At 42.6% G+C, this 27,848-nt stretch overlaps 4 protein-coding genes across 6 annotated transcripts in view; all 4 read right to left on the reverse strand.

The window, feature by feature from the left end:
* The window catches only part of pacs2 (phosphofurin acidic cluster sorting protein 2), a 55,485-nt gene extending 54,957 nt beyond the window's left edge, over nucleotides 1-528 (reverse strand). For 2 of the 3 annotated variants that reach the window (XM_035167448.2, XM_035167447.2), the window contains exon 1: nucleotides 127-528. In XM_035167448.2, coding sequence (XP_035023339.1) covers nucleotides 127-245 — 119 coding nt within the window. In that variant the 5' untranslated portion in view covers nucleotides 246-528. The remainder of the gene's footprint in view (nucleotides 1-126) is intronic. The other variant, XM_035167449.2, reaches the window with a different exon arrangement.
* Nucleotides 529-3,345: 2,817 nt separating this feature from the next.
* Nucleotides 3,346-9,979, reverse strand: srsf5a (serine and arginine rich splicing factor 5a). The gene is made up of 8 exons (XM_035167453.2): nucleotides 9,844-9,979; nucleotides 7,544-7,677; nucleotides 7,384-7,454; nucleotides 6,977-7,153; nucleotides 6,371-6,440; nucleotides 4,826-4,899; nucleotides 4,636-4,740; nucleotides 3,346-4,452 (listed from the first exon to the last, which is right to left on the reverse strand). Exons 2-8 carry the CDS (start codon nucleotides 7,667-7,669, stop codon nucleotides 4,146-4,148), a joined length of 930 nt encoding a protein of 309 aa, XP_035023344.1. The 5' UTR covers nucleotides 7,670-7,677; nucleotides 9,844-9,979; the 3' UTR covers nucleotides 3,346-4,145.
* Nucleotides 9,980-11,747: 1,768 nt separating this feature from the next.
* On the reverse strand, nucleotides 11,748-21,418 carry LOC118116118 (deubiquitinase DESI2). The gene is made up of 5 exons (XM_035167454.2): nucleotides 20,388-21,418; nucleotides 16,525-16,597; nucleotides 15,132-15,225; nucleotides 14,895-15,036; nucleotides 11,748-14,111 (listed from the first exon to the last, which is right to left on the reverse strand). The coding sequence occupies exons 1-5, from the start codon at nucleotides 20,424-20,426 to the stop codon at nucleotides 13,866-13,868; spliced, it is 594 nt and encodes a 197-aa protein (XP_035023345.1). The 5' UTR covers nucleotides 20,427-21,418; the 3' UTR covers nucleotides 11,748-13,865.
* Nucleotides 21,419-22,408: 990 nt separating this feature from the next.
* On the reverse strand, nucleotides 22,409-27,118 carry LOC118116119 (synaptojanin 2 binding protein). The gene is made up of 4 exons (XM_035167455.2): nucleotides 26,883-27,118; nucleotides 25,878-26,014; nucleotides 24,706-24,801; nucleotides 22,409-24,307 (listed from the first exon to the last, which is right to left on the reverse strand). The coding sequence occupies exons 1-4, from the start codon at nucleotides 26,944-26,946 to the stop codon at nucleotides 24,164-24,166; spliced, it is 441 nt and encodes a 146-aa protein (XP_035023346.1). The 5' UTR covers nucleotides 26,947-27,118; the 3' UTR covers nucleotides 22,409-24,163.
* Nucleotides 27,119-27,848: the final 730 nt, after the last annotated feature.

Genomic DNA, 27,848 nt, shown 5'->3' on the forward strand with positions numbered 1-27,848 from the left:
TGCCGGGCCTGCATGGGCACCCTCCTGGCACGACGGTGGGTCGAAGCTGGAGGTGTGAGCCGGAGCAATCCGACGAAATGACTGTGCAGCTTTGCAAACACCTGCGGTAAAGTTGCGGCGACTCACCTGGGGACGCAGTTCGGGGAGGATCCGTCAATCTCCCACGTTGCAAACAGGTTCATGGGCACCGGTCTGTTGAGAGCCCCGCTCCCGGGGAAGCTCAGCCGGCCGCTTCGCTCCGCCATGGTCCGGGGCGGCTGCTGCTGCTGCTGCTGCTGCTGCGGGTGTCCGAGGAGGAGCTGCGGGGGGTTTGCGGGGACAGCGGACCGGTGCGGGTCCTCTGTGGATGCGTGTGTCCTGCGGGGAAGGAGCCGTCACGCGCTCACGGTAGTGCGATGCGAAGGGCGGAGGGCGAGCTCATCCCTGCGTCCTCTGCGCGCCGGGCGGGTCGGTGCGGTGCTCGGTGCCGGGGAGGATCTGCAGAGTGCGCAGCGCAGCTCAGAAACACGGAGGTGCGCTTGTTGTGCCCACCACGCTGCTGCCGGTGTATGGGGGGTGGTTAGTGCCACACAACCACTCAGGAGGAAGGGGTGGGGGGGGGGAGGTTTCACAAACACATGCTAGGTTCCAGACTACTTGGATGTCAGATATTCCGACTTGAAATTTCCGACTTCCAAGCGTTTCAATTCACGGTGATGGCATCTGATTGTGAGAAGCTAATGGTTATTCGGCTCGTGGTGAGACGATTCAACTGGGACCAGTGCAGCCTCCGTTCTTAAACGATGCATGAGGCAACAGACACTATTATACATTTTATTTAGCAATTTTGATACTTAGAAACACATTCCAATACATAAGAGGGCGAGAACACGCACTGTCGCTCGTTCTCACAAACGAGATCCAACAGAAGGTCGTCAGGCCTCAGCGCTACAACATCTACGCCTCCGTGTGCACCGCCATTGTTGTTTGACATTAGGGGTAGATGAATCTTCCCTGAGTTCGCTGGTCGGAACACTGACTTTGAGTGGCGTTCCAATTCCAACATCCGAGGTTGTCTGGAACGCAGCAGTATCATTCTTTATGTTGCACATTCCATTAAACCCCAGAGGTCAGAATTACCGACCCACGAGTCGAAAGTTACACCTCGAACGCCACCTCGAGTCTGAATTTCGACTCGGAACATCGGAGGAACCTCACCACCCCCAACTTCGAAGTAGAAGAGGCCCCTTCGTATATCAACAGTGGTGAAAGCTGTAGTTTTTAATGTTTATTAGCACTTTAGTCATAACATATGCCATTTAATCATCTTGCATTTTGCATAAATGCTTCAAACATTGTATATCTCTCAATTTGATGTCAGACATTGTATTTTCGCTTAAATTGTTTAACTATTGTTGTTTCGTTGGTGTGCTGCGTTTTTCTATATTAATTTGTGAAAATGAACTATATAAATTCAATTTGATTGATTGACTGATTTAAAGGAGCATAACTAATCAAATAATAAATAAAAATGTTTCCTACTGCTCTCATATGATATAAATATGAATTCAATACAATACCGTGAGAGACTGAGCTGTTTTATCATTTCTTGCACTGCCGCTACATTTCTGATGGAAAATGAATGACACAGCTTTCACTTTTCAAATGGCTCACCTTGTGGCATTAATCACCCCTCATATATTTCCTCCCCAGGAAAGACGTCACTGAAGGTCTCTGGACTCAGGTGCAGCTCAGGTCACCTCTTATTTTGAAATTTGGTGCATTTTAATCAACCACCTCCTCTGTTTTAATTAAGGAAACGTTTTACTTTGAAAATCCCATACTTGTGCTGCCACACCTACCCTGCTGAAGTACCGTTGAGCAAGTCAAACACCGAAAAACAGCTTTCTAATCATCAATAACTAATAGATTGATATCGATTAGGTTATTGAACATGGATTCACAGACATGTATTCTCCTTCTTGTCCCTGCAGCATGAGAACACACTGCCACCGTGTGGTGATGAGTGTGTGTGACGCTGGATGAACTCAATGACCTTTTGTTCTTCACTTCACATTTTGATTCAACTAAACCTCGGGAAAGTTTTTCAATGAAACTCCTCACAGACACGTTTAACTCTTTCTGTGACGAAGCGTAACCGTCCACCAGTTACCAGAGACTGCAGGACACTGGTAACTGTGGATTAGTGGGAGCTGATGGATAAGCTGTTATCAAATTAATCCATGCAGAGCTGGTCCACAAGTTTTATTTTATTATCAGACCCTCCTCTCACACTATTTACAGCAGCCTCTTAAACAAACTTTTTTCTACTTTACTGATAGTGACTCATGATTCAACACAGTAATATAAATCTAACACACAGGCCAAGTGTGGGTTCATCCATCAGATTCTCTAACAGTCCAGAGAGAGGATTTATTTCTCACTGTGGAAAAGAAAGCATTATAGAAAGTGAAATATCCTCCAGCAACATCTCACCAGTCATTTGTTATAGAGATGATGATCCTCCAGCCTTGGATAGCAAAACGTTTTTCACCTGAAGACATGACGGTGCAATTTTTCACTGTGCTTCTAAAAGTGTAGCTTTTATATTCTGATCATTTGAAGTCATTTTAACCCATTTTGTGTGATCACAGCTTGTTTTTCATCATATTCATATTATTGAAAATTGACTATAAACAGTTAACTAAGCACAGCCGAATCAAGTAGTTGACACTTTCAATATATTTATCTCAACCAAGGAGGTTTATATTTGCTCCATGTCTCAAGGTATTTCATACAAACCACTGTTAAATCATAGTGTGGTTTAAAAATGGCCGACTGCCCTTAAAAATTGAGCCCAAGAGACGTTTGATACTGAATCAGTCTCCAACAAACCACAAATTTCATTACAGGATCAAGTATTGATGCCTATGAATACATGAGTCATTTTTGACTCAACACTAGCATCTGAGGTAATGAGTCTACTTGCTTTTCCAGATGCTTGCATGTTATATTTTGTAGGAGAAATTAAAAAATGTTGTTACCTTTAAGTAAGAACCAAATATTTTTGTAAAACTTAATTGTCATTTTCATGCAATGTACTTTTTTGCTGGTCGTAATCTAACAGATTCTAGAATTTTATGTCAATTATCTTTATTTCGTGTTATGAATTTGGGTGTATAAAACTCATCAAATGTTATCTGTACAACAGGCCGAGCTACATTTAAGCCAACAGCATGATGAAAAAATAATTTGGCTGCAAGCATTTTTATTTAGGTAAACTGCGGAGAATTTATTGAATGTACGAGTGACCTGGATTCACAAAATATAAGAGTCATTCTTTTCTGGACAAAACTAAAAAAGAAATGACAATATGAAGTGACTTTTATTAGTATCGAATCAATAAACATTTCTTCTTGCTGAAAAAGACTCGTGTTCAGACAACATCACACTAGTCTGGAGACGAAGTAAATAAAAGCAAAGAAACTTAAGAAAATTAATCACGAACACAAGACACCGTCCTGATACAGCAGTGTTTAAAAAAAGCCGCTCAAAATTAGTTTCGAATCACAATATCATTACACGGGGAAGCTGAAATACACCACCAACTGAGAGGTTAGCATTTTTATCATCACATACATATCAGGGCAGTGAATGCAACACGTGTGGAGGCGCCTGTATCGGTGCCTCGCCAGAAGCGGAATCACAGTTTCACGGCGACACCAGGAGCTCACGTTTCAAACATAAACGGACTCAACAACATTGTGGGAAATTGAAACCGTTCCCAGCTAACTTTCAACACTCAGGCAAAGCACAGAGGAGTGGATGGAATCAAAACATGGCAGACGGGCTGCGGGGTTGTCGTCACCGATTAAAATGCTTGCCGTTGCTCAGAATGTCGTCAAAATATGGAGTTTTAAAAAGGGGGGAAATGTATAAATCATTAAGTAATGGGAAAACAAAAGTAGTTTCCCAGTGGAAGCACATCCAAACTAACAAAAAAATAACAAGATGGGCACATTAACAGCTGATCTTATTTCAAAAGAGGCAAGTATTTGCAAAAGGCAATTCCCTCTCTTCATTAAAAAAACAAAACCACATGTCACCATACAGGCCTATGGTGATCAACTACCAGTCTATGTTACGACCAAACACAGGTATTGATCTCAGTGCTTGCTGTCTGCTGAGGCGGAGCGAGAGCGTGAACGGGAGCGGGACCGGGACCGAGAGCGAGAACGGGAGCGAGACTGTTTCTTCTGAGCCGGGGCCGGCGAGCGTGAGCGAGACCTGGAGCGGGACTTGGAGCGAGACTTGGACCTGGAGGGGGATCTGGCTGCGCCCTTGCTCCCACCTGACGACTTCTTCTCTGGGGTGCGGCTGAGAGACCTGGAGCGGCTCCTGGAGCGGTTGCGGCTGCGGGAGCGGCTCTTGGAGCGAGAGTAGCTGCGGGAGCGGGAACGGCTCTTGCTGCGACTGTCGAGGAAAGAGACACAGGGGTTGTGTTAAATATTTGTGCAGTTCTACACAATAAGACAAAAAAAGCAACAAAACTTATCCATGAGCTGAGATATTATCTGTTCTGAAGTTTCTCTCTGATACAGAGATTTGCTTTATTGCACCAAAATTTGTCAAGGGAAAAGGTCAAAACTAAATTACCTTCTGCTGTCCTCAAATATCTTCAGCTTGCGTCCGTTCAGTTCTGTCCCATCGAGCTTGGAAATGGCGTTCTTCATGTCACTGCGAGATGCAAACTCAACCACCCTGTATATCAAAGCAGAGACGTCACATTAGGACCAAACTCTGGTGACAAACATGAACAGTTTGAGACGACAGATGAACAACTCACCCTTCGTTTTTGTTGGGTCTGTGAGCGTCCACAAAGGTAACTTCACCTGCTTTTCTCATCAGGTCTTTCAGGTCCTGTTTCAAAGCATAACACAGGATTAGTGACACTGAGCAGAACAAGAGGTGCCAGTGAGAACCGTTTCTGACCTGGAGGGAGAGAAATGAGCAGGCAGCAAGAAACCAGCACACACACACACAAACACACACACACACACACAGAGACATGGGTTATCTAATGCTGACTTTTGTCACTTTGTGATAAGCTCCCATTTCAGTGGAGGGCATGTAAACAAAAAGAGCCACTGAACGTTCTTTATAAGAGTGGACAAGTGTTTTTAACAGACTTTTTCTCAAAACAATATTTCTTTGTCTCATTAATTGGCTCCATGAATTTGCGTTTCGTTTTTCTGGGACGGGTTAACCAGCAAAAACCTAGTAAAACTCCAGGGGGAGACGCCTGATAAGTAAACAAGCTGTTTGGGGTTTTTATGTGTCAAGTTAAAACTAGATGTATTTTGGGTTTAAGTCAATACTGGACTTTGTGTCTGCATGTCTGAGATCTATCTGATTTCATTAGGGGCTGTATAATAGAACTATGGCTCAACAAAAACCTAGAGAGTCTCTTTTTGTTCATATTTAAAATAATTTGGCTCCAGGTGTTTACAAATTAAAACTGCCCCGCCCCCCTCCCATTTGAGACTAACTCTACACTCCTTTACCACCCGACCCTAAACAAACCCAATCACATGAGTTTTATGCTACTTACCGCTCCATACCCAGGAAGACATTAGCATAGAGCCACTTGTCCAAATAGCAAATGGGAACCAATGCAGTGTTAAGCCCTTGAGAAACGACCTCGGCCTTGACTCAGCATCCGGCCTCCACAAGTAAGGAACCACCAGAGACCAAGTAGAGAGAGGGGTGTGCGCCCGACTCAACACCCCCCCCAGCTCCATCAGCAACAGAAAAAGACCCAAATGGGAGAGTGTAGGGACCGTGGATTTGAGGGGGGTTACAGCAGTCGGGGGTGCCAGCCCACAGAACCTCCAGACTGTGGCTACGGACCTCCTAAGGCTACCGTATCCTGCGCTAGACCACTTTCACCCGCTACGGGGCCCAGCCAAGACTTTAGACCGGCGGCAACTGCGTGTAAGGAGAGGCACCAAATGGACACTATTCAGAAAAACAACCAGGAGATGGCGCTACACACTTGTGACACCTCCATGGAGGGTGTGCATTTACCTCTGATGTAAAGGAAACCATATAAAAGCAGCTGTTAAAAAAAAATAAAATCAGTAAATGTTTTAGTTAGAACAAGTGTTTTATTTTTAGATGGAGGTAAACTAAAAAAAACTGGGGCTTTATATTGTAATTAGCCAATTATCAACTGAGTGCACAATTTTCAAAAATGTATTCTGACTACAAAATGAGCCGGCCTGATCAAATGAATGCTGCATCACTTAAAAAAAAAACATGTCATTACAAGGTGACTATGAAATTTGAAAGAGGTTGCATTTTAAGACGAGAAAGGTTAGTAATCTCTTACCTGCCAGCTGATCCGTGAAGAGAGGTTCTCTACAATGAGCCTGTGGTCCGTCCGCACAGGAGGGCCGTACCTTTACAGGAAAAGAAAATTAAACAGAGCATTTAATACAAAATTTCTTAAACAAAACAGATGATACATATTCCCTAACCAAACAGGAAAGCGTTCAGTATTAATCCCAGACTGTAAAACCCACCCGAGTATATTCTCACAGCACAGAGAGTTTTCACTTTGTGTTTACTGACGTTGTATTTACTTAGTCAGCCTGAGGAGCTGTGTTAATATTTGAATTAGATTCAGAGCTGGAACAACAGGTTTTTATTTTCCATCACCTTTGACTTTGTTCTGCTTTAAAAATCTCTGTTTCTGTATCTGCATTTTCTGCCACATGCATCCAATTATATTTTAGATAAACACACAGTCAAGTGTAATTGTGTTCTCACTTTAAAATCCAGTTAGATATATGATGACTGATCAGAACCAAAAGATGAGTTTTCCACAAGAAATACTCAAACAGGTAAGAAATCTGTATTCTGAGATTTACTTTAGTGGAAAGGCCACATCTGACTAAACATCATTAGTTTCTATTAAAAGAAAGACTTGATGTACCTGGATCCACTGCTGCGAGATGGGCGATAGCCGCCGCCACCATCGCTGCTGCCGCGGCCACCACCTCCTCCACCACCACCACCTCCACCACCACCCCCACTGCTGCCGCTACTGAAACGTCCCATTCCAGGGCCGCCACCTCTTCCTCGTCTGGAGCGAGCATGCTCGATAGTGACCCTGAGCAAGATAGAGTATTGGGTTCAGGAAATAACCAAAAATATACAACCAGCAATCAAATCTAATTCAGTCAGTTGCTCCAGAGAATTTCTGGAAATTCTCCAGCCAGCCTCAGACTGAAAAAGAGGAGCCATACAAGATATAGACAAAGACGTCAACTTGGAAAGAGAAAGACATTCAGGGCTTTGGTGATTCGGACACAGACCAAGCAGCCAAGATTAGATGATTACCTTTCACTGCACAACTCCTTGCCATTCAATTCGTACACAGCATCATCTGCATCTCTATGGTCGTCAAATTCCTGAAAAGAGAGCCAACAGTCATTACAGAGGCTGAAAACAAGACAGGATCGGTCATCATGATTTACATTGAGTGGTCTGTGACACTAACCACGAAGCCAAATCCATTCTTCAAGTTGATCTCCCGAATCCGTCCATATCCCTTGAAAAACTTCTCCACGTCTCTTTCTCGGGCGTGTGGGCTCAAACGGCCGATGAAGACACGACAGCCACTCATGTTGTTTTCTGGTGGAAATGGGAAAACACGCGTTTGGTAAATATCTCACCAGGGAGCAAAGGTAGAGTAAAGAAAGATTAATATTTGACAATTAGTCAGTTAACTAACTTTGTCAGCAGTTCATGCAGCTGCATTTATTACCAATATGTTACTGATCAGTAGCAAAGTCGAGAGTGAAGCTGCTGTGTCAATAGTTTTGAAAGACTTTTTGACCATAGTTAAAGTAGTTTGCAAGTCTTGTAACTTGTAAGACCCGACCCACTCACATCATAAAAGTTTTACATTAACCTTCACTGATAAATAGCCGAGATGCTGTTGGGGACTGTAAACAATAATTTTTTAATAGTTATTTTCATGAATTGTAAAGTTTAAGTCTTTTGTCCATTCCAGTTTCTCAGAATACAAAGTAAACATCTTCAAATGCTTTGTTTTGTTGAACTAACAGTAGGATATGTAACAGAAAAGCAGTAAATATTCATACTTTAGACTGAAAAGTACCAGTATAAAGTATTTTCTATTAAAAACAGTAGTCGCAGATAGTTTGTTGTTGATTGATCAGCTCATCTTCGGAGCTCTAGGTGCTTTTTCAAACCGCAAACTCCAAATGTAGTGTGTGGTTCTTGCTGAGGCCATTTACTATAAACAATTACTTAAAATCTCCTTTAACACTTTCCTTACTTGTAAATAAACTACAAACTGAGTGATATTAATCCCAGGTTGTGGTGAAACCCACAAGCTATAGTGAAACTGGATGAACCTGAAACGAATCAAAGCCCAAAGATACACCCGGTTAAACCAGTTTCAGTACAGTCGTTAACTTTACAGCCCAGTTTGGTTTCACAAAGCTGAAACTACTATCCCCCAACATGCATATGCTCAACCCCCAGTACATCAGATTAGCCTAGCTTCAATTAATGCAGTGTAATACAACAGGGCAGCTGTAAGTCCTGCCTTCAGGAAGACTATAGGTTTTTCATGGGCCTGTTTCCAAGATGTGAATCCAACATCTGAGGATTTTGGGGGGTTGTGCAACGCAATTCTACAACACCAGTCTGCAGCCCCACAAGGGAACATCAAGTCCATTGTATCTGATCACAGTCACATCAAATGTTATCAATTTCAAGGGTAAAGACAACATAGTCCTTAAGGATTTAAGTTCCTCTTAGAGAACTTACTTACTGGTTTTGGTTTCAAATTTTCACATCAGCAGTTGTGAAATGGAACTACGATTTACTCAAGTGCTGTATTTAGATAGTTTTTTGGGGATTTATTGGTGAAGGCATTAATCTAAAATTATGAATTAAAATGATCAGATTTACAAGGTGAAAAAAAAATCAGCCTCAATCACCTGAACTAATGGTAAAATGCAGTTTAAACACAAACACATCAATAAGTCTTAAGTGCATTTACAAAAACCTTTTAATTTGTAGTATCTGAAGTAAACCCTAGGGCTTTACCGATTAATCGGGTAATCGACATAAAAATGAACCGCCAGCTATTTGGATGACTGCACAGTTGCGTTTTGCACACGTGTGTTTTGCTGGTTCTTTTTCATACATGATAATAAAAAACAATAACTTCCCATTTAGGACCCTGGAAAACAAGGCACGTGGAGACATAAATCATTGATTATCATTTTATAGACGAGATGATTCATCGCTAATGGAAAATAATCAAAGTTCTGACTCATTCCTCCAGATGAGATACGAACAGATCTAATTAAATGTTATTTATAATGATTTTAACTGTAATGACGCATTTCCACAGAGTAGTATTAGGTCGCTGTATTGAAGTAATGGAGGAGAGTACTACTCCCTCCAGTACTGCCGGATTAGGCCCGGCTTTGGCCCTAGGACACCGGGGAGATAATTACCGCAATTTCAAGCATCGATTAGAAGAAAGCAGAGTAAATGAAAACCCACCTTCCATCGGATTAAATACTGATTTAACAGTTGAATATTTAGGGTCCAATGCGCGGTTTGGCTCGGTTAGCTAGATTAGCCTGGTTGGCGAGGTAGCGGTTGGAAGCTCGCCTCGAGGTCGGCTTCAGCTAAGCTAACCGCCGTTAGCTACAGGGACGTGACTGAACGGTGGAAATAAACCGAACCAACGGCCACTTGTTGAATCCTCCAGGCTAACGCGGTGATTAGAGACGGATTCGGTCCGGTGCTCACCTCGATTCGCGCCTCTGCTCGTCCCCGGTGGTGTTGTCTGCGTGGTTGTTAGCCGCAGCGTTAGCAGCACCGTGCACTCGACTGTGTCAAAATGGCGAATGAGTCCAGAGAGCAGGGGGACGCGAACAAGAGCTGTCCCCCGGGGTTGCCAGGTCGGAGTCACCCAACGGGTTTATCCGCTTTATCGCCAGAGCGAGTATCAGGTCGGTCGTACTTTCTCATCGCAGTAAATTATAAAGTAATTTTTTTTACTAGAATAAACCAGAATATTTGATTAATTAAGACTAGAATAAGGGGAGTTTCGTGGAATCTTAAAAGGGGGAGATGTGACTGACTTGGCAACCCGGGTCAGAGCTAGTGTATAGGAGATAAACTTATTAAACCAGATACTGTTTATGAGGTAATTCTTTCTTCTGTGTTTCCTTCACTTTACATTACTCTGAGTGTCTCTGTGTATGAGATCCACGCCATCGAGTGTAGACCACACGGGGGAAATGTAATGTAAATCGAATTAAAGTGGTAAAACGGGGCTTACCTCCTTTTGGCAGTAGGTGGTGGTATCACTATCACTACAAGCAGACTACAGGTAAAAAACACTCTCTTGTTTCTCTTCAGTTCGTGTAAATCTTTCACCTTTGCAACAGTCAAAGACATCAAAGGGTTCTATGACCACTGACACTGTGACATTAGACTGACAGAAAGGAATTCTTTGCTTAATGTATCCATTGAAGAAGAAAGAAAGATCAAAGAAAGAAAAAAAGAAAGAAAGAAAGAAAGATACTGTTTATGATGTAGTTCATTCTTCTGCGTTTCCTTCACTTTACATTACTCTGAGAGTCTCTGTTTTATGACATTTAACATTGAACTAGGGCTGCGTGCACCACTGTGCGGGCCAGAGCACTTGCGATCTCATCAAGTGTAGACCACACAGTGAAAGTTTATGTAAATCGAATTAAAGTTGTAAAACAAGGTTTACCTCCTTTTGGCAGTAGGTGGTGTCACTATCACAACAAGCAAGTCTAATAGATCAGTTCAGGTAAAAAACACTTTCTTGTTTCTCTTCAGATCGTATAAATGTAAGACATCAAAGCAACTGAGCAAAAATGTTATTCTTTGCCTAATGAATCCTTTGAAGAAGAAAGAAAGATGAAAGAAATGTTCATCATGTAGGATGACTATCTGGGCTCCTGCCCAGTGAGGAAGTGGTGACAATGAAAAATGAGAAAAAGGTGGCAGATGACACTATAATTCTAGAGGCAAGTGAGCGGGAATCATAACTCAGACAGGAGAAAGAAAATCTGCTAAATCAAAATCTGGAACTCTTTGAATTGTTGGTACAGGAGAAGAGTTTCAGTGCTGACCTCAATATCCAGCTCTGTGAAACAAAGAAGACTCTGCTGAGTTTACAGACGGACTGGAGAAAACTTCAGGAGAGATACAGTGAGGTCAAAGCAAAGCTGACGGCTTTTTTGACGGCTTCTACATACTCGAAAACTCACCAAACTCCGTGGGCGCATCGGGCCTGGAGAAAATGTACCTATTCTGGAGTAATTGGAAATGGTTGTGGCAAAATGGCTGAACAGCGCCCCTTAAAATTCAGCAACTCCCTCTGGTTTAAATGATCATCACGAAATTCGGTACACACGTATATCATGAAAAAATGTCCAGCACACCAATTTGATTAACACAACACGAAGTTGTCCATTTTGGATTTAGTGAACATTTGGGCCATTTTACACGAGGTTTGCATCTTCACTATGCTCACGATTCGATTGCGATTCAGCAGTCCACGATTCGATTCATAACGATAGCTGCCAGAGGGGAGACACTCTGGACAGAGACACAGAGGAACACGGACAAAGACAGAGACACTTGAGGATCACAGAAACAGAAGATACAGAACATTTTGTGGTTATCCATCTCTTTATTCTAGCACTACATCATCATTCTTGAAATGGTCTTGGGTTAGGAGAAGAAAATACAAGGTTATGGTTGACACAGTAAGGCAGAAAAAAAAATACCAGTCTGGTCTGCTGTGTAGAAAGTGCCAAATACTTCTGGAATACTGATCACTGTACAGCCCCCGTCAACTCAAAACACAGAACAAAGAATCTGAACACAACCTGTTGGGATGTCAGATGACACTGAAAATAAATAAGGATGTAGCTTATTTAAGAACACGAAGAAGTCCGCTGGTTTGAATTTGCACTTTCAGCCCTGTTTGTCAAAGTGTTCAGCGGGAACGAGCAAACTGCCGCCATCGCAGGTCATGTGATTTTCTTCCTGAGAAAAGGGTAACTGTCCATGAACGCACCACAGCAGGAGGGACGGGGAACAGGATTCAAATCACACGACTCGTTTATTACAGATTAAAGAAAAGCAAGCGACAGGAGCTGAAATGAGTAAAACTACACGGAGCCGGATGTTTGTCAATAATTTTGTGATCAATCACCAAAACCCTCGATATCGGGGGGGATAACACATGCTGAATCCACAATGATTACTGATCAATTTATGACATCATATTTTCCTCGTCTGATATTCTCACTGCATCGAACACAACCTCCGACATTATGAGGAGTTTCCTAAAAAGCTTTGTATCTGTAAACAGTATGAACAGTTCAGTTCACTGTTGAAATCAATCAAAAATAAAAAACATAAAATGTTAAAGAAATAGTGATGCATTCTGGGAAATACTCTGAATCTTTTCTCGTTAGAGGAGAAGATTGATTTAAGACCTTAGAAAATGTAAATGTTCAGTTTTGACACGTGCTGTTGTCAGATTCCTTTGGACAGAGCCAGGCTAGTTGTTTCCCCCTGTTTCCAGTCTTTATGCTAAGCTAAGCTAACCGGGTGCTGGATGTAGCTTCATATTGAACAGACGTGTTATCGATCTTCTCCTCTAACACTCTGCAGGAAAGAGAATAAATTCCCCAAATGCTAAGCTATTCTCTTTCAAAGGAAATTTAAAGTAAGTTAAAGTTGTTACCAGTTTAATGGTGAAAAGATTTGACCAGTGTTACCAAGGAACAATCTCTGGGTCTAAGTGTTCGTATCCTGGCCCGGAAGTAATCGCACCATTTTAATACAAATACCGTTTGGATATAAAAGTGTAGACAAAATTTGTACAGGGTCAATACTCAGTAATAATCAGAGTTGCAGCTTGACTTCCTTTGTGTTTGTCCACAGATAGTGACTGGGCTGCCCAAGGCTGTGTGAACAGCCACTATTTAAACTGTATTTGCAGAACAGTAATTGTCAATGAACCGGTTACAGTTGGCAGCGAGGAGCCAGTTTACTGTTTAAAACGAGTGTCGGTTTAGTTCGATTACAAAAGGAGGTGAAATAATTGACGATATGATCAGAAATGTGGCGACTCAGCGTATTTCAGTGGTTTATCAAATTCCTTCCACATGCAACATTTGAACGCATGGGATGGTCCAATCGTCTGTAACCCGCTAACCGTCTAAATGGCCAAAGTAAAGCTCCACACAGAGAAAGCAGAGTCAACATTATCAACTGAAGGCCACATAGAGGTTAGTGAACGAGAACTTGATGAGATTGAGCGGATGAGCAGTTTCCTGGTGACGTCACAGGCAGTCGCCTCAGGTGTCGATCTAGTTATTCTACAAAAGCAGCTCTGAAGGCAGGGCAGGGAACAAGGCTGACAAAGGTTTAAAAGTTCATGGAAAAAGACCAAGAATAACGTACTACAAACTTCAGATCTACAAGTGGTTGTTGTCCAAGTCTCTTGAGCTCAGAGCTCAGGTCAGAGTTTGCCCTCTGTCGTCGCAGCGTCTCTGTGCTGTAGCTCTGAAGTCTCTGGCAGCAGATCCCTCCATGATGAGGAGACTCTGCTTTTCCTGCCCCTTTACTCAGAGGACAAGCATTATGAGGTCAGGTGGTTGTTCAAGCCGACTAATGCCACTTGAGCCACTAGCGGTTGTGGCAGGAAGATCCAGAGGTCAGTGTGTGTGTGTGTGTGTGTTTGTGTGTGCGTGGGGGGCGGGGGGGGAGTCAGTTCACACCCTCGTGTGGCGACAGGTGTGGGAGGAGCCAGAGCCGGTGGCAGCAGCGCCGGACGGGGACGCAGGGTCCTCGTCGCTGGACCCGTTCTGGTCCTCCTTGTGGAGGCCGAGGCTGATGTGGGTCTGCAGGGCGGCCGGGGTCAGCCACTCCTTGGGTAGGCAGCTCTGCAGGAAGGGGATGCAGGAGCTGAAGTACGCCAGTCTGTTCACCCAGCGAGGGATTTCCCGTCCACACAGCAGCTGGAAAAAAGGCAAAGTATCTGATGTTAAACATGTTGTTTTTGCTGAGTCCTCGCTAAGACCTGGAAAGTGGACAATGTCCAGTCCAGTCCTTAGACCTCGACACTGGCTTTAAATGCGGGTGATGGTTAATGAGGCCTTAAATTACGATGGAATATTCGGGCCATGTTGAAAATAATACAAAGATTCTGAGATTCGGGAATAATATTACAAGAATAAAGTCGTAATTTAACGAGAAACAAAGCCATCTTGTGAGGAGGAAAAAGATGGAAAAACTAATAATTTAATGACAAAAGAGTCATAATATCATCAGAATAAACTCATAATTAAATGAGAAAAAAGTCTTAATCTAATGAGAAACCAATTCATAATATTACGAGAAAAAGAAAAGAAATTTAAGAAAAAGATCAGCAAGAAAAACCCGTTCTCGATAAAAAAAAATCGGGAACCAAGCTCATCGTTTCATGAGAAACCACGAAACCGTTTTGAATTCACGCAGATGTAACTAACGATAACCTCACAGTCCTGATAATTATGATAATTTCATTATTTGTGAAACTTATACTAAAGTATAACTTAACAAGATGCTCCACATTCCTCGTTGTATCACAGGTGACAGGCTGATCTTTGTCTTTTTTATTCCCCACATTTAGCCAAGTTCACCCATATTACATAAACAGGGTTACGTTTACGGACTTTTAAAAGCTCCCTTCAGAAACACGACAGAATCCTGACTATCAGGTGTAAAGCTCACAGTGTGTATTACAGTATATACAGACTGACCTCAGAGAGCGAGGAGGAGAAGTGGTTGCAGTTTTTGTGCATTAGATGGTAGGCGTTCCCTATGAACTCTTTACCGAGCTCCTCCATGATTTTATCCATGTCCTCCTGTGTGAAGTCTGTGGTGCCTAAAACAATGGCCTCCCTGTTTTTAAAACAGCAACAAAGAAGAACACGTCAGCACTCTTATCTCCAGCGTTAACACGGACAACATCACACTGGGCTGTTCGCTAAACACACTTGAAATTGAACGTCTCTCCCAGCTCCGCAGCGTTGCCGGGGCTGATTTCGAAGATGCCGCTGAAAGGGTACGGATGACCTCCGTACGCAAACTCTGTGAGAACAACAAGGAGCAAAACGTAGGTTAACACTTGAAGAATAAGCTGTAATTACTCAGAATAAAAGGGATTAATCACAGTCCCACTGTATTTAAATCATCAGGCTAATTACAGGCTGCTCTGTGTTCACAGCAGTATTTACAACAGTGATGAACACCAGGGCCACAGCTTCTTCAATAGAGTGACTTCAATTATTGGGTAATCTGAATTGGACAACAAATATAATAATTATAATAAACTTTAGTCATATAGCACTTTTCTTAACAATGTTACACAGTGATTTACAAAGAAGAAATAATTGTAATTATAATCAATGTAACTGTGTGAATATAGCGAACAAATAAATATACTTTCATCGTACATTTACATTTAAGGCAGCATTTGACTTTGTGGAATTCAAGTGAATCAAAACTATTAATGTACTTAGTTTTATTCCTCAATTGTTTGTGAGTTATGTAATTTCTGTAAACTTGTGGATACATAAAACCTTTTCCGATTCCCATAAGAAAGAACATTAAGATGCCTGCTCATTGTTTTAAAACCACAATTTTGTTAACATCCCAATTTATAATATCCCAATTAGAGCTGTATATATCGGAATTGTACTTTTTTTTACTCCCTTATATCTGCATCTGCCCCAAAAATCCACATTAGTCAGGCTCTAATCACAATTTTTCATAACCAACAAAGCTCTGGTGCTTAGTCTCAACACATTACACAGATTCTGTCCCAAAGATGGACGACGTGCAGCGGGATTCAAACAAATGCGACTTTATTATTAATTTATGAATCGTTCTGAGACGTTTCTGAGTTCACCTGACAGAGATGCTTTTTAAAATTCATGGCATCATTATGCAAATATATGCTGCAGCCTCAGGATATTCTGCTGAAGGTGCATTAGAGGGAGCGATTTCCTGCTCCAGTTAAGAGAGTTTTTTTTTTTACTATCATCATATTTCTTGGAGCGTGGAGACAACATCTCTGGCTCCAAGGGCGTGATGGAATTCCCAGGGATGTAGTTTAACGCTGGTGTCTGCCCCTTTTTTATAAAATAACACACACACGGTGAGTCAGCGGTGACTCAACCTTGAGAAACGGGTGCTGTTATATGGGAACCTGACTCCATGTTACATTTTTAGAGCCAGACTCCGTCTGCGTGTGTGAAAACAGCCTTGAAAAAGACCTCGTGCTCAGACGCTGATGCACAGGTTCCAAGTCTGACCCGACGTTTTTCTGCCCAGACTAAGTGAGATGGGATTTCACAGACGTAAAGAGAAAAACACAATCCGTCTCACCTCTGCCATAAATCTCGATGCCTGAGTGGAAGACTCCAATACCCAGATTGGAAGTGTACTCGTTTATCCAGTACTGCAGAGACGGGGGGAGAAGGGGGAGACATTTAAGATCAATATCAAGAGTTCTCTTGTCAAAGAATAAAGTCCTGTATGAGGCAGAAACAACAGAAAATACAGTTTATCACTTCATTGATGAGACTTCACAGGAGAAAAGCTGCTGTGATTTAACTGATGAAGATCCCAATTACTCACGATAATAAATCAAACACGTTCTTGTGACTCTTTAGAAACCTGATGATTAAGCAGCACTTTAAATACTCAGGTAAACTTGAAGTAACTCGTTTTTTCTGTTAAAGGAAATAGTTTGACGAGATATAAACCAGTACAGCTCTACAGCCAGTGAGCAGGAGGAGGTGGGAACAGCAAGACAGCATTTCTAAGAGATTGTCAAACAATCACAAAAAATTATAAAAATACTTTAAATGATGTAATGCTGTCAATCATCTTTCTAAAATTATACCTTTAAAGATCAATTCAATTGATAACACAAATTAATACATTTTTCCCTTCAAATTAAACTTAGCAATTGTTTTAATACCTTTTTTTAGGTTTTTCTTTAAAAGTTGGTTCAACAACTTTCTTTTTATTGAACACAGTTTTTTGCTCTGGGAGATATTTTGGATTAAAATGACATCTGCACTCGGTTTTAGTTTCACATCTGTACAAGCATGTGTTTACTTCTGTTTATCTCAAGGCTTTAAACGGCTCATGGGCTGTTGTTGTTAAAGGTGCAGCTTTAGGATTTTTCAACAAGATGTGTTGAGTCTGCATGTTCTCCACGTGTCTGTGTGGGTTTTCTCCGGCTTCCTCCCACAGTCCAGATACAGGCAGATCGGGGGGATGTTCATTGGAGACTGTCTGACCGACCGGATGTTTGAATATGAGTGCGACTGCGACCCTCACTGGAAAAGCAATATAGATGATGGATAGATGATGGATGGATTTTGTGAGGCGGCTGTAGCTCAGTTGATTAAATTAAACATCTCCTCCTGCCCATGTGTTTAATGTCTTTTAGAAAAGATACTGCTCTGTGTGGAGATAAAACTGTCAAATAAATGCAATATGACAGTATTTGATACTTGAATGCTGTTTAATATTGTTATACCCTGTTTTAAAAGAACAAATATTCATTCATGCGTTTGACTTTATCTCTTAAGTCAGGATTGTAACAGCGGGAGCATCCCAGCATGCACCAGGCACCAGAAAGAAGACGCACAGGATGGATCCGTCACATCACGGGCAGATAAACACTCAGTCACAGACTCTGGTTTTTGCAAAGCTGTGGGAGAGAAAACACACAAGACAGTCCCGGCCATCAAACCTGGTTTGTTCTCGCTGCGAGCCGAGCTTCCGCCCCCGCTGCAGACAATCAGGGGATTATTCATGGGGCAGCTCCCTCCACCCCACACCCCCACACCCACGGACACTCCCTTACTCTGGGACGCCCGTGAGGAAAGCGGCTAAGAGCTGCAGCCCCGCTGCCCCAGCTGTCCCCTATTAATAATAGAACACGTTCAGAGCTCAGAGTGATACAATAAGAGCATTTCCTCCACTTTCCTTTGTGTCAACAGAGACTTCTCACGTTTCTGCACTGACCTCTACCCGACTGGACTCTTTTGCTATTTCACATAGAAATAAGATGAATAGAAATGTTTTGTGCAACCTCTCAGCTTCCTGGAGGGAAACTGAGGTCGAAATCTTCCACCTGAGTGAAATGACCGGACCTTTCCATAGTAATTCAGCCTCATAGTTCAGATTCATAGAATTAAATCTTCCTTCATTGATGCACCTTCACTCTCGTGTCTTTGTGAAATCCTGTTGCAGTCTCTCCTGCCTCTGCACCGCTACACTCATCTGCCATCTCACTTTCTCCCTCTTCAACAACCGCTGCACGACCTGAAGAGTCACACTGGAATTAAGGACCAGAGTTCAAAACTGCACCTGGCTTTGAGTTTTAGTGTCTGATTCGTTATCTGGTTCATCATTTGTCAATATGCACATGTGATGCTATTGTTTTATAGTTTTATAGTTTTATAGTAGTTTCCGAGTATCTCTCGGAAATATGGAGCAAGTGAGGAAACTTGTTGAAATACTTCAAGTATTTGGAGAATTACAGTTACATATCACTTCAGTGAATTGGTGCCGCATTGTCAACCAAATATATTCCATAGTCATTTTCAATATTTCATGGGTACACATAATTAATAAATGATTCCGAACAAAGGGATGCCATTTGAATCCTGGGTGGGGGTGGTTGACGTCTGACAATGAAATCAAATGAATTCTGGCCTAGATGCTGAGGTCACTAACGGGTGTAACATTAAATGGCCACAGCAGCAGCGTTGACCAGAAGTTTTGGTAAAACAAAGAATTTGAAAACTTTATATTTATGATATATTAAGAGAGATTTAAATGGTTTCAGCTATGTTTTATTATATTGTCAACCATTTATTTTGTTATTTATGTACCAGATATAGATGCTTAATGAGGAGAGTTCTAGAGTTTTGAAGAAACACCTCAAATATCCTTATATGGTCAAAGTACATATTATGATTGTATTTCTGAATTTAATACCAATATTTGTTCTGACTTTTCTTTACTCTCATCACAAGATACAACTAAAAGCTCTGGAAAACAATGTGTAAACACAGACTTATAAATGTCTCTTGATACACTAGAGACATTAAAATCATTAAATGTGATTACTGCTGTTCTATCAATACTTTAATGTACATTTAAGGTGGAAAGAAATGATCATGTAGACAAATACATTAGAAAACACTTACAATGTCTGTTCAGTGTTACAAACAGCTGTAAAAATAGCTGTAAATGGAGCGATTCTCTGGGTTTGTGCGGCAACATGTTGCGTAACGTTCACACAGGACGCTGTTCAGCAGCAGTGTGTGAAGACCAGGCAGACCCTTGTCCTTGGCTGATGTGTGTGGGCTCATGTGAGTGTGTGTAAAAATGTGTTATGAGTGTGTGCAATTATGTGAGCTGGGGGGTGGCACAGTGACAGAGGGCTGAGGGAGGCTCTTGTTTCACAGGCCTGAGGTTGGAACATGAAACTGTACTTTCTTTCTTCTCTGTTGTTGTGTCTCTTTATGTCTGAATATCACGCAGGATTTCTTACACAGTGACGCTGCACGATTAGATGAGCAGATAGAGAAGAGTTTGACTGGAGAAGCACAAAGCGCGTCAGCAGCAAACCAGCGGAGGCCACGTACACGCTGTGTGGCCACTGAACCACCCAGAGTCTTTCCTCACTGGGTATTGCAGTAAATCTTTGAACATGTGTGCGAGTGCTCAGCAGATTCAATTGAAAATGTCATTTTTTTTGGAAGTCCATGTTTGATTTTCTCAATTGAACTTAATTCTTTTACTTTTTTCACCCCAAATGTATCACAGCTATTGGCTAGTTGGTCATATCTGGTAGGTTTGATGCATTAACAGTGAGTATTTCTGAGGTAAATCAATGGTTTATTCATAAATAATAGATTATCCAGACGAGTCTTCGACCTCAACCCTGCAGTGTTCAACCCAAAGTTACAACCCTGCCACATGTGGTAAGATTTAAATAGGATCAACCAGATTATTTGAACAGATTTAGAATAAAAACTTTTTTCTCCATCTGAGTGCAGCTCTTTGCAAACGAGCAGTGAACAAGTGAAACAGGTGTGAAGTGGCTCTGCCTGCTATTTATAGTGGTGCCTTCACTTTCCAAGGAAAGTGTTTGATTACAAACATCCAGCAACATGTGCACAGAGTGAATGGAGTCTGGTGGAGGAGGGTTGGACACTCACCATGTCGTACACGTTGAGGATGACAGGTTCATTGGCCATGGTTTGACCCTGAGCTGGACAGGGGGTCAGCCCCTCCACACCCCCCGGGGGGGGAAGTCACAGGGCCACGCGGCGCACAGAGGCGGAGGGCAGGTGTCTGCTGGACGGACGGAGGCAGCTCATTCCCGAGCGGGTCTGGGGAACAGTTCTGCGGGTAAGAAGCCAGGAAAGTGTCCGGGATAGGTGAGGCTTTAACGGGGAGATGTCACAGAGCCATGAGCAACCGGGGAAGCGAGAGGCTCAGATCCCTGCAGGGCAGCGCGGGGAGCGGCGGCGGCTCACGCGGCCCATGCCCCGGCTCCGGCTCCGAGGATTCAACAGCTGCGAGGAGGAGGAGGAGGGGGGGGAACCGCAGCAGGCTGGAGCGGGAGGAGGGTGTCCACGAAATAAAACACAAGCGGTTAAAACATCACATCGGGGGGTGATACCGTGATCCGCAGCGGGTGTAAAGGGCCTGCGAGGGTGGACGCGTGAAGCGGGCGACCTGCTGTCATCGTGGGCGGAGGAGGGACAGCTACAGGCGGACCGAGGCCATTTTCACGCGGAGGATGTCGGAGCAGTCCTCCGGGGCCATGGTGCCTGATGACGGCCGACAGAGGCTGGAGGACGGAGGGGGAGGGGGGGTCACCACCAGCAGCTGCTTCCCCGACCGACCGGTGCTGCTGCTGCCGCTACAGCTGCTGGCCCACATCCGGCATCACCATCCTCTTCGTGGGCTCCGACCTCCGCGACACGAGCCCCCCCAAAAACACAACCCGCTCGATGGATGAGATCTCAGAAAGATCCGTGGGTGAGGTGTGGTGGAGATCCAGCAGCCCCGGCTCTGTGTGCCTCTGTCCCCGGCTCTGGGTCCGTCTGTCCCCGGCTCCGTGTCTCTGCCTGTGGACGGACTGGAGCCTTTGATTACATCATATCTGCCTCCGAGGCAACATCCTCCAACAGCTGATGAGAGGCTGAGCTGCTGCACCGAGCACATTTCATTACAACACACGTCTGTGTGTCAGGGCGGAAACACGATCAAGTTCACTGTCTGCACGAGACGTTCACCCAATTAAAGTCCCTTCATTAACAACTCTACATTATTATGTTATCATCTTCCACATTTTGCATCTTTAATTCGTGACTTCAAAGGGATAGTTCACCCAAAAAATGAAAAATGCACTCATTATTCACTACTGTGGAGGTGGTGGGTGAAGTGTTTGAGTCCACAAAACACTTTTTGGAGTTTCAGGGGTAAACAGCGTTGCAGCCAAATCCAATACCATTGAAGTAAATGGCGACCACTTATTCAAACGTAAAAACAACAGCTAAAAAACACCAAACACCTCCATACTGCTCCCGTGTTGTCATCCAAGCGTCCGTAAGCTCCAACATTTAAATTCAACTTGAAAAGACGTCACTTAAACCAAGATTTTAGCCTAAATCTCCTCTGTTATCCTCGTCTGGAGCCGCGTTCACATTCACATTTACTTCAATTGTATTGGATTTGGCTGCAACGCTGTTTACCCCCGAAACTCCAAAAAGTGTTTTGTGGACTCAAACCGGCGTAATGGTGAGATGAGTGAATTTTCATTTTTGGGTGAACTATCCCTTTAAACTTGCTTCAACCTTTTTGTCCTTTTTATTGTTTTAAGATCTTTTCTTATCTTAGTCTGTTTGGTTTGTATCATCTGTTGTTCCATTTAAAGTAAAACACCGAGCAGCATTTTAAGCTATGAAAAGTATTATGTAAATAAAGATTAATATTAGTGTCAATTGTGACATTTGACCGTTTTTACAGCAGCAAATGAAAAACAAACTTGCAGCAAAAATTAACACTTCAACAAACATCAGTGTGATAAGAACTAAAATAACAGAAACCATCTTTGAGGAACATTTATTTGATGTGTACTTTGATGCATTTGTTTTGTCCATGTCATTTATGGGAAATAAACATATTTTCTGCCATTAGAAATGAATAAATAACAAACGCCAAAACCAGGTGAATTCATCATGAATTTTAATTGGTGCTTGGATGTCAAACACACTGTATTTGCAATAATGTAGTAGTGCTTCTGATCTTTTCTTCTGGCATACTGCACATATTCACAGCCCTAATCAGCAGAGCGACATGAAATGTATTTACAAACAAATAGTCGGAGACAGTTACATTACAGACGCGATGCAGACTGAACAATGTGGACAACAACACCCAGAACTCACAATTCATACACTTCATCTGCTCTATGGCCGTTTTCTGGAGGAGTCCCATGATGGTGGATAGTGCAAAAAAAACATTTTAAGTTGTTGACAGCGACTTGTTATAAGAAAACTCTCCTTTAAGTGAAACTGGCACAAGCTGCTTCTCAGTATGAGGCTGCCTGTCCTTCACACTGAAACAACAACTCGTTCCCTTTAATACAACATCCTCCGATTTGCATTTTTCAACCCACACGACAAATCACGAAGTGGAAGGTGCGATGTGTTTAGACGCAGAATGAGGAGAATGTTTTTAACAATTTGCTTCAACACTAACATGGCGGATTCTGTAAGTGTCTTGGGCTGTGACTGAACATTTGCAGGTGGGCTGCTCACCTCATGAGATATATATTTAGTGTTGACCCTGAGTGAACACGTACAAATTTATTATAAACTCTTGTGAAAATAGTGTAAATCTGGTGATAATCTATATTTTTATGCCCGTCAACAAACCCCAACAAGTTTTGTCTGATAGATCTTATTCCTCTGAAAAAACGATTAAACATGGGCACAATAGTTTGGAGTCAATACCATACACAATGTCGCTGAACGTGTATTAATCTGCACTTAGTCCCAAATAAATGCACTTTGCAGTTGCAGCGACAGTGCCCAAGTTACCGAGCTATTTTTTGAAAGTGAAACTAAACACTTGTGACCTGTTTTTAAATATTTACATGTTGACGAGATGAGCTTGTGGTTGAGGAAGTTAGAAACTATTAAATATGGATGAACTGATTGTTTGTTTTGGAGATTTTTATGGGGTTTGTTGTCAAGAGGGAAAAAAAATATATATATATTGTTTTGTACTTTAATTTATTGGACGTAGTGGGTTGATTTTCATTTTGATCAATGATTAGGAGAAAAAGAACCGACCACTTGAAACGGACGACAAAAGGCACAAATAAAGGTCCATTACCAGACACAATTTATCGCTTTAACTTCAAACTCTTTCATCCCCTGGCTCCGTCTAAGCAGCGCGGCAGGATTCTCCCATGATTCTGTGCAACAGAGCAAAATGAAAATCAAACCCCCCTCCCCCTCCCCCCTTCACATCAGTGATGGAGGTACAGACCCACGAGTGACTGAACACGGCAACGTCTTTCGATTTGTCAATGGACCCCAAAGCTTTTCTGTCTGACTTTCAAAAGTTTTTCTGCCAACAACCGCAGCGTCTGCGAAGCCGCGTGTTTCTGCCTGAGCTCAGCCCGGCAGCGGGAATGTCATGAGTGCATCCTTCTTTGTCAACTTACATCACAAAGTTATCTATTAGAAGTTACCTCTGTGGTAAGAGAGCATGGTCCTGTTTCGGAAGGGAGTCAAGAAGCTACCAGTCATCACATAATAAACATGAACATGGAGAAACTTGTCCGTGACACCAACACCTGCTAATAAAAAAATAAGGTCTACCGTTTTGAGTCTGTTCCCTCTTTAAGTTCTTTGGCCTTTAGCAAAGTTTTTGATCTTAAAAAAATATAACATACAGACATCAGCAGGTTTAGTTAAAAGTGTTTCCGAATGTGCCGCGTGTACACGAATGAGAAGAGCAAGGCGGCTCCGGCTAAAGCGAGCAGGATTCCCAGAGAAAGCGCCGGGGATGGTTGATCGGGTTGTGGGTCTGTGGATCCGTTATCGTGTTGAAGCAACTGCAAGACACAGATATGAAAACAGGAATAAACATTTACACTGAAACGCACTGGACTGTCAGTTACGGCTGTAACTATGCCGATTATTTTTCAATAATCAATTATTTTTTTAAATATTGAATTCTGGGAACTTTGGTTATTAGGACGGGGATAAGCACATTAATGTTTGAGAAATTCTTAAGGACATGGCAAAGGTGTGTTTGGCAACCAAAAATATATTTTTTTTATAAGACTTAAATTCCAATTGCATTCACAATTTTATATATCTATCATAATTTTAAATATTTCATATATACATTTGTTCCACTGTATTTTATTTTAAGGTCACATGTTTCAGAGTACTGTGATTTATACTATGAATACTATGTAGAGCAAATTGAAAGTATAGTGCCTCCTACCTTCTTCAGAACACGGAGCTCCACATCTTCCCCGGCCATCCTGAACAGATCCACTGCAGATTTATGCATCAGATCCACCAGCTGGACTCCATTGATCTGAGATATAAAACCCACATGAAACACAAACTTAAATGAACTGATTCAGGTTATGATTTCTACCAGGGACCCTTGAACAGTTTCAATCTAATATACAAATTAAAATCAGATTATTTGACTCACTAACATCTACCTGAACGCTGTCCTCTGACTATCAAGCTGAACACAATCATTGATATCCTCCTCTTAGCTCCAAGTATTACCTCATGCTTGAAACAATAAACGTTACCAGGAGAGGCAAACTGACGTGTGGGTCTATTGTGCCCCGGGTTCTATCCTCCTCCTACATACAGGCTGCCTGCAGGAGGCTCCGGGGCACGACTCAGCCTGAGAGGACGTCCACATGCCCTTTTTTACAATTCACTGAGTGCCATTCTAGTTGATACTGTTTCATTGCCCTGCACTATTTCAATCAGTCGGTAGATAATGTTGTCACAAGTGCTACTTAATGTTCACTTAGGGATCATGTGAGGTCAAACTGTGCAAAGGTTGTTGGGATGACACACATTCTTGTACTATCTTAGTGAGGACACTCATTAACATAATGCACTTGCCAGCACTAACCCTAATCCTAACTCTAACTCCAAAACTTAAAAACAAGTCTTAACCCTCAAACAAGCATTTCGAAAAAGACCTAAATTTCCTAAAGTGTCCTCACTCTGTAAGTTCAATGCTAAAAATGGTTCTCACAAATATACAAGTACATATGGAAATAAGGGGTAAAAAAAAACCCCTCATTTGTCAGACATTTTAATTTTACAGAAATACTTTAAACATTCTAATAATGTCTACATTTATATGAGACACAGCCTTTTCTCAGAGTGTTGTAAATATTGTTATTTTGTCGATATGCTCTGTTACACACGACACCTATCGTACTTCTGTCCATCCTGGGACAGGCTCCCTCACTTGTGACTCTCCTAGTCAAGGCTGAGGGACAGAGGATGTCCCACCTTGTACAGATTGTAAAGCCATATGAGACAAATTGTGATTTTAGAATACGAGCTCTACATATAAATATTTGATTGATTGATTGATACTCCTGCACTTCCTTGATAAGAGACAACATGTATTACCGCCAGGATCTTGTCCCCCTCTTGGAGTCTCCCATCCAACGCCGCGGCTCCATCTTCTTTTATTTTGGCCACATATATTCCATTGTCATTCACAACATACTGCTGGTCCACACCTCCAACTATGTTGAAGCCCAGACCTTAAAAAAAGATGAGAAATGAGAATCAGAATCAGCTTTACGGGCCAAGGATGTGTGCACCTACAGGGAATCTGTCAATGTACTCAGAGTTAACAAAATAGCGCGAGTATAATAGTGCCAACAATAAATACAGTGATGAATGGGAAATAAATACACAATGACTCTAGTGTTTGCAAATCAGCTTTCTTAGTATGTTTACATTGTGAAAGCAGTGCAATAAAAAAGTAGTGCAAAGAAATATAAACATAAGTAGCTACTGGATGAAGATTGGAGGTTATTTCAAATATATGTAGTTGAATATGTGTGTACTTGTACATACACATTACTGACACTGATGACACTGAGTTTTTAATGAGTAAAATCTGATATACTCGTTGTTCACCAGGACACAAGCTGCTGTGACATTTATCTGAATTGATCAAAGTTCAGCAGGACCCCCCCAACACGTAAAGGCCACTTCACTGCAGGTTACCTAACAAATCCAGACATGATCCCGACTGGGAGCTAAACAAACCCAGTTGCCCGTGCAGCCGCTGACAGGCCGTTACTTCCACCCACACACACTTCAACTCCCAGCGTCCGAGTGCAGAAAGCCCAGTTCCCATGAATCAAACTGGGCTGTTACAGCTCCACCAGCGTTTGAATCCCAGTTCCAGTGTCTGCACAACTCGTACAGACACACGGGGACGAGGTTCTGACGCATTTCTGAAAGCGTGAATTAGCCTTTAGCTTCAGGAATGCGTGTCCACACACTCACACACACACACACGCACTCACACTTTAGCTGTGCTACGTTGGTTTCATTTTTAGCTGCTACGTGGCTAGCTGCGTGCTAGCAGTCCTGCGGGCTGTGTGTCCCCCCCCCTACCTGCCGGTCCCCGCTTCAGCTTGATGTCCACCACGCTGGGTGAGGGGCGCAGAGAGCCGTTCATGTTGTCCCGACACCCGCGCGATTAAAAACAGCGAGTTCAGAGAGAAGACATGAAGAAGAAGAGGGAGGGAGTTTGACTGAAGGTGAAGAAGCAGCTGAACTCATTCAGGACTTTCTCTGCGCTTCCTCTCGGGCAGGGTTGCGCTCCTGCTGCCCCCTCACGGAGCGAGGCGGAACTGCAGGCTGAACTCTGAACTGAGACGAGAGAGGGAGGAGAGAGAGATGGAGGGCGAGAGAGAGAGAGAGAGAGAGAGAGAGAGAGAGAGAGAGAGAGAGAGAGAGAGAGAGAGAGAGAGAGATGGATCGATAGATAGAGATAGATGGAGAGAGAGAGAGAGAGATGGAGGGAGAGAGAGAGAGAGATGGAGGGAGAGATAGAGATAGAGAGAGAGAGAGATAGATGGAGAGAGAGAGAGAGATGGAGGGAGAGAGAGAGAGAGAGATGGAGGGAGAGAGAGAGAGAGAGAGAGAGAGAGAGAGAGAGGGAGGGAGAGAGAGAGAGATGGATCGATAGATCGAGATAGATGGAGAGAGAGAGAGAGAGAGAGAGAGAGATTTATAGACAGAGACAGACAGATGGATAGGTTTGCCTCAGTTTCTCAAATATGGAAGAGATGAAATATTACTTATGATAGATCATGATTCATATAACTGTATTATCAACAGGATCAGCATATTTAAAAAAAATAGGACGTGTTCATGATTATTCATACGACATCTCAGGGACTGGCATCTGTAGTTTCTCTGTAAAATCTGATTGAATCTGACTGTATCAGCATTTATGTTTACCAATATTAAATGTTTATTTAACAGATTGAACAATGTAATTAACATGTTCTATTTGATTAGTTTTGCCATTGACTTTTGTGTGAAGCACTCTGTAACCTCGTTTAGATAAGTGCT

Source organism: Hippoglossus stenolepis, chromosome 10 (assembly GCF_022539355.2).
Source record: "Hippoglossus stenolepis isolate QCI-W04-F060 chromosome 10, HSTE1.2, whole genome shotgun sequence".
Lineage (NCBI taxonomy): Eukaryota > Metazoa > Chordata > Actinopteri > Pleuronectiformes > Pleuronectidae > Hippoglossus > Hippoglossus stenolepis.